The sequence below is a fragment of the Anticarsia gemmatalis genome, chromosome 13 (genome assembly GCF_050436995.1).
Source record: "Anticarsia gemmatalis isolate Benzon Research Colony breed Stoneville strain chromosome 13, ilAntGemm2 primary, whole genome shotgun sequence".
NCBI lineage: Eukaryota > Metazoa > Arthropoda > Insecta > Lepidoptera > Erebidae > Anticarsia > Anticarsia gemmatalis.
Window position 1 is genome coordinate 7706979 of NC_134757.1, and position 13505 is coordinate 7720483.

The 13505-nt window shown below is 34.3% G+C and overlaps 2 protein-coding genes across 2 annotated transcripts; both read right to left on the reverse strand.

Annotated features, from left to right (window-relative positions):
* Positions 1 to 1207: 1207 nt before the first annotated feature.
* LOC142977653 (gustatory and odorant receptor 22-like) lies at positions 1208 to 9459 on the reverse strand. The gene is made up of 9 exons (XM_076121715.1): positions 9292 to 9459; positions 8919 to 9057; positions 7912 to 8162; positions 7202 to 7462; positions 6780 to 6907; positions 6298 to 6457; positions 5017 to 5088; positions 3494 to 3583; positions 1208 to 1464 (listed from the first exon to the last, which is right to left on the reverse strand). The coding sequence occupies exons 1-9, from the start codon at positions 9403 to 9405 to the stop codon at positions 1378 to 1380; spliced, it is 1302 nt and encodes a 433-aa protein (XP_075977830.1). The 5' UTR covers positions 9406 to 9459; the 3' UTR covers positions 1208 to 1377.
* Positions 9460 to 10097: 638 nt separating this feature from the next.
* Positions 10098 to 13362, reverse strand: CHMP2B (Charged multivesicular body protein 2b). The gene is made up of 6 exons (XM_076122021.1): positions 13188 to 13362; positions 12657 to 12748; positions 12278 to 12394; positions 11724 to 11904; positions 11433 to 11539; positions 10098 to 11124 (listed from the first exon to the last, which is right to left on the reverse strand). Exons 1-6 carry the CDS (start codon positions 13222 to 13224, stop codon positions 11026 to 11028), a joined length of 633 nt encoding a protein of 210 aa, XP_075978136.1. The 5' UTR covers positions 13225 to 13362; the 3' UTR covers positions 10098 to 11025.
* Between the last annotated feature and the right edge of the window lie 143 nt (positions 13363 to 13505).

The following is a 13505-nucleotide window of genomic DNA, read 5'->3' on the forward strand; positions in this document are numbered from 1 at the left end:
TCGTCGACATAAAAGATAGACTACGTATTACCGGGAGTTTATTGCATAAATTTTGCAATGGACAACTATACACATTACACATGTCCAGTCAGAGATAGCATCGCTAAATCTAACATGAATACTCCCGGCTCTACACACTCACATACAGTTACTGTTATTCAATTCAATTAATAAATGTTCTTTTTTTGTACAGTCCAATACAGTAAAACGATTTTTGCTAATTCCTATATTTTAAACGTCGTAGGCGGCTTAAGCAGATAATTTACATTGGAACATGGAACTCGGTTGAAGACGGTTTTTCCTTAAAACTTATTGATAACAGAGCTAGATTTGTTGGAAATTGGAAAAGTTGATTAATGAATCCCCTTTGTGGCTGTCACAACATCTCCGAATTGATTATGGACGACATCTCGAGACAGTGAGGCATCGGCGGCGGCTCCCATCTGAGAACCTCGAACATCTCCGCCGATATTCAAGCATCTATACTAATCTATACTAATATTATAAAGCTGAAGAGTTTGTTTGTTTGTTTGAACGAGCTAATCTCAGGAACTACTGGTTCGAATTGAAAAAAAACTTTTTGTGTTGAATAAACCATTTATCGAGGAAAGCTTTAGGCTATATAACATCACGCTACAGCCATCAGGAGCGGAGTAGCAACGAAAAATGTTACAAAAACGGGGAAAATTATGAGCCATTCTCTTTTATGTGACGCAAGCGAAGTTGCGCGGGTTAGCTAGTCTAATACACTCGTAGTCGACGAATCACAATTTTAAAAACGAATTCAAAAAATATTCTCCCAAACACTTAACGAAGAGCAAAAGATAAAATACTGATGTCACTAGTCGATAACGTTTTTTTATTATTCAAATCCCTGAGTGCAAATAAGTTTTATGTAAATAAAATACTTTTTACTAGTTCACATTTATTCAGGAGAATAGTTAAATAGTTTAGTGCTGTTTAGGTTTTAATTATACGCACCTACTTACAAGTGAACTACAGCTGGGCTTTAATTATCAAATTGCAAATGACTTTGCTAATAACTAAACGAGATACAGTCAGCACCAAAGGAAGCTTAACAACTTCATATTTTCAAAACTTCTGTGTTACGTAACTTTAATAAATAACTGATCAAAATCATGTAGAATGAGTTAGAATTAAACTTTTCAATCAATGGCAAATGTTATTTCCATGGAATAATGTGCACACTTTCCACGTATATAGGGTTTCAAAAGATTGAGTATGATCAACTGCTTTTGGAGCTGACTGTATACATGTTATTTTAATATTATGTCAATGTAAAGTAATGAATGTGGAATAAATTGTAGAAAGGGTGTTACTTCGTTTTAAGTACTTTTCGTTGGTAAGTACTTGTGTTTATGTGTCGAGCAACTGAGGGTCCTTCGGCAGTGAAATCTTGAACTGCAGCAGCACGATCAAGTAAATAGCGATCATGCTGATTGCCTGTGAACAAACGTTAATTTATTAGTAGATAGAGTTACAAAACTGTCCAAACAAATTCTAAACTGTTTTCCGTAGCAAGCATATTAGGAAAACAGATGGCACTGATTAAAATTATTAATTGCAACCCATTATACCTAATTGTTATTTTTCACGGACTTATGAAAATTACAAAGTATATTGTTAAGAAAAATATTGCGGTGTTCAATATTGCAAAGAAAGTATTAAGGGTTTTAAGCGACATTTAGTGCTGATTCTAAAATAGCAGTATCTTTGTCCCCATTCAAAGATTACCAATGAATCATTCTTATTTCTTTCTGTAATTAATGATCTAAATAAGATATAGATTATGAAAAGTACATATAAAAGAGCAGATTTTCAAGCTAAAAAGATTTAAATGAATAAATTTACTGAGTTTTCTATAATTAAGTAGCCTTGCCAACATAATGTCAGCCTTGATCTACGAATGATATAATATCAACCCTTTTCTTTTTCTCGTTATATTCGATATCGATTTCCAACTAAACCTGTTATCCACTATCCAATTTGGCTTCTTTGAAATCGTCTTTTAAAAGAAATAATGAACTTTTGAGTATCTGTTTATCTTTACGTGAAATAAAGTAAATCATTTTACGTTGGTACAGTCTGGCTTCTAGTAATCTCGACGTACCTATAAAGTAGTTCATAGTTTTGTAGTTAGATACATCATAAATCAATGTACATAATGTTATATATAACATAATGTCTATTTACAGAACAGTTTTAAGTAAAAGCATATTTTTGCATCTTTACTTATTTTTATACATATTATAAAAATCGTTAGACAATTATTATGACATGAAACTGATATTAGTTTTCTCAAAATATTATCGTAATATGCCACCCACAATCGTAAGAGGATACCATGTTGTGTGGTTTAGGCAGTTAGCAAAAGGGTCATGCATATGTAGAAACATTGCGGTTTAGTCATTGATATTCCCTCAGTCGCCTCCGCTTTGTAACATCACAGTTTGACACTAATAAGACGACTGAAATATGTAAGTAATAGTAAGCCAAGGTTCCGGCCCACCTTACCCAGCTATTTTATCACTAAAACTAAAATGCTTTGATATTTATTTATATGTTGTAGGAAGAGGAACGTTATGAAAAATGATTATTCAAATTCCACTTAGAAATGTTATATAGGAATGCATTGCGGAGAGAATTCCACTTTTCCTCATTCATTTACGAGTACCATGCATAATAATACCCTTCTAGCCGTTATCCGGCTACGGCGGCCAATTACATTGGAACTGGCCAACGTTGTAGGACTTCGTTTGTAGTGCCCTAGCACGTACACACTCTATTCCTTCACTCTCAAAGCACGGCGGAACGGATTGAGAGGTACTCTTTGAGGCACAATTTTCTAACTCCGGGAAACCTCGAGCCCGTCCCAGGATTTAAACCTGAGATCTCTACCTGGCAGTCGCATCAATACACTGCCGACCGCACCTCTAAAGCAGCTACCGTGCATAATGTTTGTGTAAATTTGTACCATTTTATTAACGCAAATTAGAATATAAAGCCAAAGTGTGTTGGTTTACTGATAGACACCTGTCAGTCAGTAAGCTGTGTTTTGTATTACGTACTGTTTAATCCCACTACTAGGAATTATAAACGCGAGATCTTATACATATAACTTGTAGATGTATACCTAAACTACTGAATATATTTTGTGATACCTACACAGATAGCTCTGGTTTTATTACTTCTGTAAGAGTTTCAGTTAGTTTAGCAGAAATTTGTGAGTTGATTTCATACGCTTACTGTTTTACATATCTTTTATCCATACTTACACCACTGATCTATAAGTAGGAAGTTTGTTCACTATGGACTATATAACTTGAGGAATCTTTCCAGACATTCGTAGGTCGTCAGCGGTTGGTACCTACTTTGGTAGTATCCCAAACCAAAATCTTTCTTGTGGCGTGAAAAATTGTTCCCAGAAATATTATTAAACTTATTTAACAAAATGTTTAATACAAGTACTTACAGATGTCAGTAATTCCCTGTTGACCTCGGCGTAACCTTTCAAACTGACGACCGCCGGGTTCATCTCTATAGCTTGAATGAAGTGATCGATCTAAAATAAAAGTACGTCTTAAGCTTCAGTCTTAATTTCATATTAAATATTATTTTAACGCGAATATAGTCTTTACTTCAAATTAACTCTTATTTTGTACGGAGGAAAGTATGTGCATAATATATCAACACTGTCTCGTAAACATACATTTAGATTTGTAGGACAAAAAAAAAGAAAATTTCTAACCTATATATTTTTATTCTCAAATATGTATAAAGAAGTGAATCGTCAAATAAGTATGTTTGTAAGTGCAAAACTCAAAAACGGCTTAACCTTAACATCGATTTGGTAGACCTGTCAAATCTTTTGTCTCATACTTTAAAGAACCGACGGATTTTAACGAATTCAACACCTGCTGAATGTCAAAAATACGATATAATTATATTATAATACTAGCTGACCCGCGCAACTTCGCTTGCGCCACCTAAGAGAATGGGTCAAAATTTTCCCCGTTTTTGTAACATTTTTCGTTGCTACTCCGCTCCTAATGACCGTAGCGTGATGTTATATAGCCTATAGCCTTCCTCGATAAATGGGCTATCTAACACTGAAAGAATTTTTCAAATCGGACCAGTAGTTCCTGAGATTAGCGCGTTCAAACAAACAAACAAACAAACAATCAAACAAACAAACAAACTCTTCAGCTTTATTATATTAGTATAGATAGCCTTCCTCGATAAATGGGCTATCTAACACTGAAAGAATTTTTCAAATCGGACCAGTAGTTCCTGAGATTAGCGCGTTCAAACAAACAAACAAACAAACAATCAAACAAACAAACAAACTCTTCAGCTTTATTATATTAGTATAGATTTAAGATCTTATTTCGTATCAATACCGTGTCTAGAACAAGCTAGATTTTTTGGTAATGACATTTCTATTTTGTTTTAGTACTTGAGTTTACTTGGCAAAAATCAGATTGACAGAATATACCCTCCAGATAATAGTACCTTTTATGAAATATGTCTATTACTAGCTGACCCGCGCAACTTCGCTTGCGCCACATAAGAGAGAATGGGTTAAAATTTTTCCCCGTTTTTGTAACATTTTTTACTGGTACTCTACTCCTACTGATTGTAAGGTGATGATATATAGCCTATAAGCCTTCCTCGATAAATGGGCTATCTAACACTGAAAGAATTTTTCTAATTGGACCAGTAGTCCCTGAGATTAGCGCGTTCAAACAAACAAACAAACAAACTCTTCAGCTTATAATATTAGTATAGATTTATCTATTATTTTAAGCAAATATCTATCCAATTTTGTAAAAAAAAACAAATAGTACATTTTTTGGCACACGGTCACTTGATTGAAGTCTTAGCTGAGCTTGTACTATGGTAACCAAATAACTGATAAACATAACGTCAATCTGGGTAACTTTGAATCATTTGGGTAACATTGACAGTACAATACACATACAATTTAAAGTATACCTCTTTTTGTGTCGGCCTGTCAACTGTGAGGACGTCAATAGACAACAACGTATCTTGTACACCAGCCGCGACCTGCGAAATATTTAAAACTTGTGTTTTTAATTTAAAATTAAAAACAAACCTTTATCTTTATTTTGTTGATTTACTTTATAATTAGGGGTAAAAACGAGACCTTATTACTGAGACTTCGCTGTCTGTCTGTCGCCAGTCTTTGCTGTCTCATGAATCGCGATAGTTAGACAGTTGACATATCTTCAGGCTTTTTTATAAAAAAAAATCATAATGAACGCTCTGCGCGAATCAAACTCACACTTTGCCGGTTATTTTGTACTGTTTTGGTTTCAGCACATATTATTATATCAGATGGAATTTTGACAGATGTTTTGATACATCATCAACATTTAAACTGGTGCTAAGTACAGTTGAAATGTAAACATAACTGTGAATATATAACGATTGTAAACATTCATGCACAAATAAATCTATTGATTTTTAATGTAAAGCAAGCACAAAAGAACGCAAAATATAGGCTTTGAAGTTAAGGAGGGGGATAAAAGATCAATTATTCGATTTGATTGTTTGTTGAGTCGTTGTCCTAATAGACTGTGATTGCGGGGAAGGATGCGAACTGATCTTCGCATCTTTGCGTAAATGCATACATTATCATGGAAATCATGGAATAGAAAGAACGATCGTATTTTATAACAAAAAAAACAGGCCTTTTTAAGTATTTTTCTGAGTATGTTACTACGAATGAGTATCGAGTTATAGTAGAATTGACATTGACCCATATGGTTACACGAATTTGTCGGAGTTCGATTTGAAAAAAGTCGATCAATGGCGTCGATCAACGTTCTATCGTATAACTATAGTGGATGCAATATCGGTATTTATTAGACGAATTGCTTAATCGGTCGTCGACGACCAAAGAACATGTACGTATTTTTATATATTGCATAGGTTATTAACTCATCATCATCATCATTGGCCTGTGTCCAACTATTGCAGATGATTCAGTTATTAACTATGCAATATATAAAATATGTTCACCTAATATATAAAAATCTTGTGTAACAATGTTTGTTCCCGTACTTCTCTGAAACGGTTTCACCGATTCTCTAGAATTTTGTTAGCATATTGAGCAGGTCTGAGAATAGGCCAACATCTATTTTTCATACCCCTTAGTGATAAGTGTAGCCCACCCCTAACATTTTTTTTAATTTATTTGGTATTATAACGTTTGCCGGATCCGTTAGTAATATATATAATAAATACTTATACCTTCAGTGTGGATTTATGTGAACAATCAACGAATATGAAGAGTAGCGTGGAGCAGTACGCAGCGTCGACAACAAGGCCGACCTCTTTGAAGCTGAACCTGAATCCGTGGTCTACAATCTCTGATAAAGCTCCGTACACCGCGATCGTTATATTCGCAAACCTGAAAACAAATAATTTATTTCTATGCCTGACTCTTTTGAACTTTCAGTCGGTCTCGTCAGCTCTTATAGTGTAAAAAGTGGCCACTGCCACTCTTACTCTATCCACCGACTAATATAAAATAAAGTAAAGATACATATAGTATAAGTGAATATAGAGCAGATTATTTATAGATCAATGGTATACCCAATAATAGCACACACACTTAGATTACAGATTCAGACTTTTAACAGAATATTTGTAATACAGGCTCGGCTGGTTAAGTAAAAAAGGTGACAAAAACCAATGTATAATAAAATTCAGATATGTATATCGATACCCACATGAAGAGACAATAAGTTGAATAAGTTCTTGCGTAAGCGTTCCCCAGTGACTGAAGTTGTTCGGACAAGTTGAGCCACAGGTAACGGTATCGAGATATCAGTTTCGATGTACACTCTATCCCCACATCCTGGTTATAAACAGATAGTAAAAAATGCAATTAATTTCGATTCAGACAACTTCCACCACTACTACTACTACTACACCACTACTAGACAGTAAACTATATGTTTATGAAAAAAACTAAAACTGATTAACACTAATTTATTGCTGAGAAAACGCCGTATCTCTTCAGCATTTAGCCTTAGAGATAATTCTCAGTGATGCTTATTTTAATAACTTTCGCTACAATACACGTTAGAGTACGAGATTTATGTGTAACTAAAAATTGCAATAACACATTCGAAAATATTATGAAACTTACCCTGCGGAAACATTCTGAAAGGCTTTGCGAAGCTATTTTTATCCCTCTGCAATTGATGTACCACAGAGCACAGTTCATGTTGATCATCGTTATGATGTGGTAATACGCCGAGGTATGGATCAGAAGGAACCCATCGAGTAAGGCACATAGACTTAACAAGAAACAAATGGCGAGAAGCAAACAACCCACACTTATTATAACAATAGTCGTCTTCAAGTTCGGAAACTGTAGATTTTCGCCAGTCACCCTGTAGTACCTGACCTAGAAAAACAAATTGACATGTAAGACGTCCGTAGTCGAGTGATTATCTAACCCCTGGTTTCTGAGGTACATTTAACGGTAGTTTATCTATTCAATAGTGTTAAAACTCAAATAAAAAACGTTATTGAATAGATAAACTACCGCTAAATGTGCTCAGAAACCGGGGGTAAATAATGTTAAGGTTCATGTTATTAATAAGCACATGAATCTCACCTGCTTTACCTCACTTATTATACCGAATGACTATGAATTCATTAGCTTTAACCCTGAGGCTCTATTTCAACAAAGTAGATAGATAATTATATAAATTAGATTATGTAATTAGCCTAGATACCAGATAGATATAAAACAGACAATACCGATTAGTTTTATTTTAAATCTCTTGACAACAGCTGGTAATTTAAATTACTTTTCGAATGAAATATGAATATTTTGGAATAGTTACTAACTTGGAATTTTCCCCAGTTAGTTTTGTAGATGGCAACTTGGTGGGCGACGCCCCATCCTACGAATGGTATCCAGAAGTGTGGTACAAGAAATATGACGAAGATAATAGCGTAGATGTAGTCGTCAAAACGCCTGATGGATCGTAGTATCATGATACGTTCGTAGCCCACCACCAACACGACCACGGTCGCTACGATGTAGAAACATACGGCGTACATCGTAGCTGATGACTTCCAACTGAATGTAATGGTACCTAAAAGCAAAATTCAATTTATTTCATCTACCGCAATCACGAATTTGGTTTGAATTTTATACACCAATCATTTCGAAACTATCACATAGATACCAACTAAACATAAATATTTTCTTTATTTCAATCGGTTATATTAAGTTAAATATCTATTTTCCAATAAACTAGTCAACACAAGTCTCAAAATGTACCTTCGCAGTTTTAGGTATACAAGTACTCACCTACTTACTTATCTTTATAGGCTTTTCTTTGTTTGATTTGACCGAGCCTTAGCGAAATTCTCTTACAAAATAATATTAAAGGAATTTTCCTGTTTTTAACGCGATCAAAGATTTTAATCTTGTTTATTCATTTGCCGTGAGCATTTCGATGACAGAAAGCAATTTTTTTGGAGAGCTACTATCATATTCCAAACAGACAACATTCAGATTCCTTAAGAACGGTAGGTAGGTATTTGAAGATTACTACGATCTGTTTGCGTTCCAAAACACCTTGCTAATCGTGTTCAAGTTATTTGGCGACAACTACACATTTGGTGGTTATATTTTCTTTCCTTCCAAAACTTAGATGTACAAGATATGTAAGTTCTGCATCATAACAAAGTGGTAACCGGCAAGCAAAGATAATATGACATCCCATGGAGAAAGGAATCCGAAAAAGTCTTACGACATTATATTACCTATAGTCAACTGTCTTCACCCACTCACTAACTTTCGAGTTATGCTAGTAAGCACATATACTTATTTGAGGGGGTGGTACCTGGACGTGATCGTGTGATCGGCATGACGGCAAGAGCGCGGAACAGCACCAACAGCAGCTTGTGGTCGCGGTAGAATTGATCGTGGATCTCACACGTGTCTCCGTCTTGTGAAGACAACATGTCACGTTGTTCCTGCTCCTGAACAACACATTAACACATTTTTAATCGGTTCCGAATTACATGGAACAAATTAGGCCGCTGTGTCAAGTGTTTCAACGGATCTAAAAGGCCGATTTAAATAAATTAAAGCCATAAAACGGTTATTTTAATAACTTGTAAATGTTTCAAAAACTACATGGCGTTCTGTAATGAACTACTATGAACTGTACCTACGTGAGTAATTTAACTAAAATAGTCTTTATTTTGACTTACATAGTCTCTTTGCGTCCTTTCATAAACCGCTTTATTTTGTTGAACATGTCTCATGTCGTAGTCCAGCAGGGTTCTATCGATGCCTTCATCGAAGAGGTGGTCTGGTATCGTCATGTTGCTGGAGACCAGTATCACCAATAAACGTAGACTGAATGCTGCATTCAGTACTGAAATGTGGTGCGGGTTAACGGTAAGCGCCTTGACACTATCGGAAAGTCAACAAAGTGAGTAAATTTAATTAAAATTTAAAGTAAATGACGATGTCGTTCTTTGCATATCAATGTGCGATCAACCGCTAGGCCTACTGAAGTTAGTGTAAAGGTAGCGTTTAGTCTCAAGGTTCCTAATAAAATATTGACGTAGACCTAGATTGTTAACGATAATGACGCTGCAGTCTTGAATAAATTACGTGGTTAGGTCTTTAACGTTTCTAAGTTAACGATACTATGATAAAGTACTTCTTTTGCGTCAATTAAAACAATGAGGTTCTTGAGAAGCTATAGGTATAGGCAGTTAATTATTTTTTTGTCAACCAAGAAATTTTGGAGATATGTTTCTACTTGGGTACCTTATGATTAGTTATGATTTTTGAAGTAAAGCCCCGCTTCTCAACAGTATTTATTTTGTAGCGATAATCAAGAAGCCCTTATGGACGAGAAAATACAGTTATAGACGACGTGTGCGTTATGCAATTTTTCGAACTAGAAAGCGGATATTGGTGGGCCGTTATCCGATTCTCTGAAGAAATAAAATAATATATATTCTCTGTTGAATGCAAAAAGTAGGTATTTAAAAGTGAAAGCAAATAACTTTAAAAAATGTTTTATTATATGTTTTTATATACATAGGTACATTTTCATATCATAATAATGGACATTGGCGGAGCCTGTATATAACAATGTTTATTAATACAATCTTTGTTTCATATTTCCTTCATTCTTTATTGTAAAGTAATTTGGTATATTAACAAAAATCCTTAGGACTAAAACAAACTTAATACATAATAATAATCACAATTACCTCTTAGAATATAAAAAATAAAAACATAAATCTAGCCTGTCGTTAACCAAAAACATGCCCAGCAATTTAATGTCTTATTTAGGGCCTGCACAAACAAGGGACAGTACTTCTAAACTTTTTGTGACCGCGTAGTGGTATTCGAGCTATGAGTTTCCGTGCTTCGGAGGGCACGTTAGAAGTCAGTAGTTATCAATTTATTAAGATAATAGTCGCTAAGTCATGCCAAAGGTCTTCATTACATTATCACACTAGGTTGACCACTATCTACAGGGTGAATGAAATAAATAAATAAATATCAATTTTGTAATTATATATAAGAGGGAGAAGACCAAATATTGCATAGCTTATAAGAGTTTACACGACGTTTTTAGTACGCTTGACGGACAGTACGCGTTGGTACACAGCGTTAAAAAGAAATACGATCTTATTCTTGCTACCTCATTGGATAACGCTCGTGATTTTAGGCTGTCAACAAAAATTCCCTTGTCTGCCCAGGCCTTTATATACATGATACATAATAATCAGACGTAAAATATTAACATAAGATGTAATAAATACTATATACATTCACCTCCTTTTGAGTCTAACTCATTTACTTCTGCAAGATCGATTATTTACAGTTTTTTGTTTTTCAAATTTTAATTCTTAACAATTTTCATGGCATGTTCTTAGACATAGGACAGACTTGTGACAGTGTTAGTGACAGTGCATAAGTTAAGACTTAAGTTTAGCCAGTTGTGCCATGAGTTCTTTGTCCGCATCGGCGGTAGATTCCCCAAGTTTGTTGCGAGCCACTGATGGAGCTCCTGCCATCTGTAATTTAGAAAAAAATCCTCATTAAAAGTAATAACAAACAATTGGCGGGTGAAAAATCTGTCACGTATCTGCTGGATAACCTCATAACCGCGGTCTTTTTCTTCTGAAGCTACCAAATCACAAATTTAAACCGTTAGGGCCTCTTCCCAGAATAAGGGAGGTTTTAATTTTGAGTTCACCACTCTGGCCAAAAGCAGGTCGAAAACTTGGTATACCTTCAAGTCACTCTCTTTAAAACAGTAAGTAAATATAATAAAGAAAAATAATTTGCTGTCAGTTTTAGTGAAACAACAGGAAACACTGACCTTGCCACTAATTTCAATGCCGATTTCGTCAAGCACTTGGTTTACGATTCCTTCAGATTCTTCCTCATCGCCAGACTCGCACATTATGTCGTCCAGAGTATCTGCAACTATACACAAAGCATTAGCAATTAAATCGAAATCACAAAAATAGGTACTTTACAATAATATCCTGTAGACACCGGAAATACCATAATGAAGCTAATAATTTTACCCAAATTACATAGGAACCGAGCATATCAGCTAATAAAAAATTTGATCCTTATTTCAAAATGTATAAAAATGCCAACTTACTCATCTCATCAGTCATGTCCATCTTAGCATTAGCTTGTTTGAATGCCTCCATGTCCTTGGCGATTTGATGTGGGTTCATCACCTTGTTCATGTTGCCCATGGTCTTGGCTGTTGTGCCCATAGCATTGGCAATTGCTATGTTTGCGCCCATCGCTTTATTGTGAATCTGGACGCCTGTGATCTGTATATATAGAAAATTGTTTATAAAGGCAAGGTGCCTAAAGATGTATAAATTGTGCAACAAGCTAATATCTTCTAAATATGTGTATAGTTTTGGAATTCTTATATCCCTTTAATAGACTACTGTCCTCTCATTTACATATAATTATAACAAATAAAAGTTTGTATGTTAATTATAGTTTTGGGAAAAACATTCAGTTACTGGGAATCTATGTATCTATAGTGTTCTGTTATTTCTTAAACCAATAAATGCAATCATAAAAGACATTGCCAAAGAATGGATTAAACAATACAAGCTCTAATAGTATCTACTCTCTTTGTGCTTTATAAAGTTCAGTTATAATATTAAATACTGCATGTATTTGAATACTAACCTTACTGTTAGCAGCATACATTCTATTCTTCTGTTTTCTTAATTGCACCAACTGTTTTGCTAATATTTTACACCCATCATTGTTGCCTTCTTTAGCCATTTTTTTTATTTCCATCTCCTGTAATTGTATAAAAAACATTGAAGATATATCCTTCCTGAGTGGAAAATGTGCCACTTTCCTACTAATAACCTATAGGTTTGTGAGTACATAATATGTATGGAACTCTATAAACGAACATTACTAAACGGTTTTTGATGATACAGATAATTTATAACTGGAATAGAATAATTTTTACCAGTGGAAATATCTTTAAAAGGACAAAATCTTGGTCAGTAGTTTGTAATGAACGAATGTATATGCGTATCTACAAAGGACTTACCAATTTTTTTTCTTCCCTTTCAAGATTTGCTTTATCCCTGTCCAAGTCTCGAGCTGCCTTGCGTAATTCCCTGTCATTTTGCCTCTGTTGTTCTGTAATAATAATGTTATGTTATCAATTTAAAAAGTAAACATGTTGTACTCGAAACTACTTTCAATAAGAACACCATTTACATAATCAACTAATCAAAGCTTGAGAGTCGCATGTTTAACAAAATGGTATCATTTCTTTATGGATTTCCTAGATTAATCTTTTTATAGACATGACTATTTTAACAACCTTGTAGAGCAATTTCCTACAATAAATGAATACGACATCTTAGGACGCTTATGCCACTAATGGCGTTTAAATTATTCGGTAAATAAGTTTTGATCGTGTATACCTTAACAGCATAGAAGAACGTTAACAAATTTATAATCTCAATTTTAACAAACAAGTTCATAGAAAGAAAACAAAGATAACTTGGGCAATTGTTACTCTAGTGAATTTCAAACAATTATTATTTTAGCTAATGACGAAACTTGTTCTTACCTTTTACTGTAGGGGCTTTTCCAAATAACCAATCCATGATCTAACTAGTTTAAGTAGAATAAAAATGTACAAAATACAATATTCAGTGTTTAAAGTATTGTGAAATGAAAATGATTATTTGCAAAACAAACCGATGACACACACCTGACTCTGACTCACTATTTTGACATTGACAGTTCATTGCCTGTTTCTGACCGACTTCTTAAATTTCGTGTAGAAATCCTTATAGTCGCTTTAGTTTAAAAATCTTTAGTATTATAAATCCAGTCCCATATCTTTAAAGTACCTAATAAGAAAACAGAAAAAAATAGTTTTTCT

Excerpts from the sequence above, each read along its gene's own strand:
- LOC142977653 (XM_076121715.1), bottom strand. The coding sequence starts at position 9,405 with ATGACGATACCAGACCACCTCTTCGATGAAGGCATCGATAGAACCCTG. Across the intron at positions 6,908-7,201 it reads TTTCAGAATGTTTCCGCAGG|GATGTGGGGATAGAGTGTAC; the intron begins GTAAGTTTCATA and ends GTTTATAACCAG. Across the intron at positions 1,465-3,493 it reads ACAGGGAATTACTGACATCT|GCAATCAGCATGATCGCTAT; the intron begins GTAAGTACTTGT and ends GTTTGTTCACAG.
- CHMP2B (XM_076122021.1), bottom strand. The coding sequence starts at position 13,224 with ATGGATTGGTTATTTGGAAAAGCCCCTACAGTAAAAG. Across the intron at positions 12,749-13,187 it reads AAAAGCCCCTACAGTAAAAG|AACAACAGAGGCAAAATGAC; the intron begins GTAAGAACAAGT and ends TTATTATTACAG. Across the intron at positions 11,905-12,277 it reads TGTATGCTGCTAACAGTAAG|ATCACAGGCGTCCAGATTCA; the intron begins GTTAGTATTCAA and ends CTATATATACAG.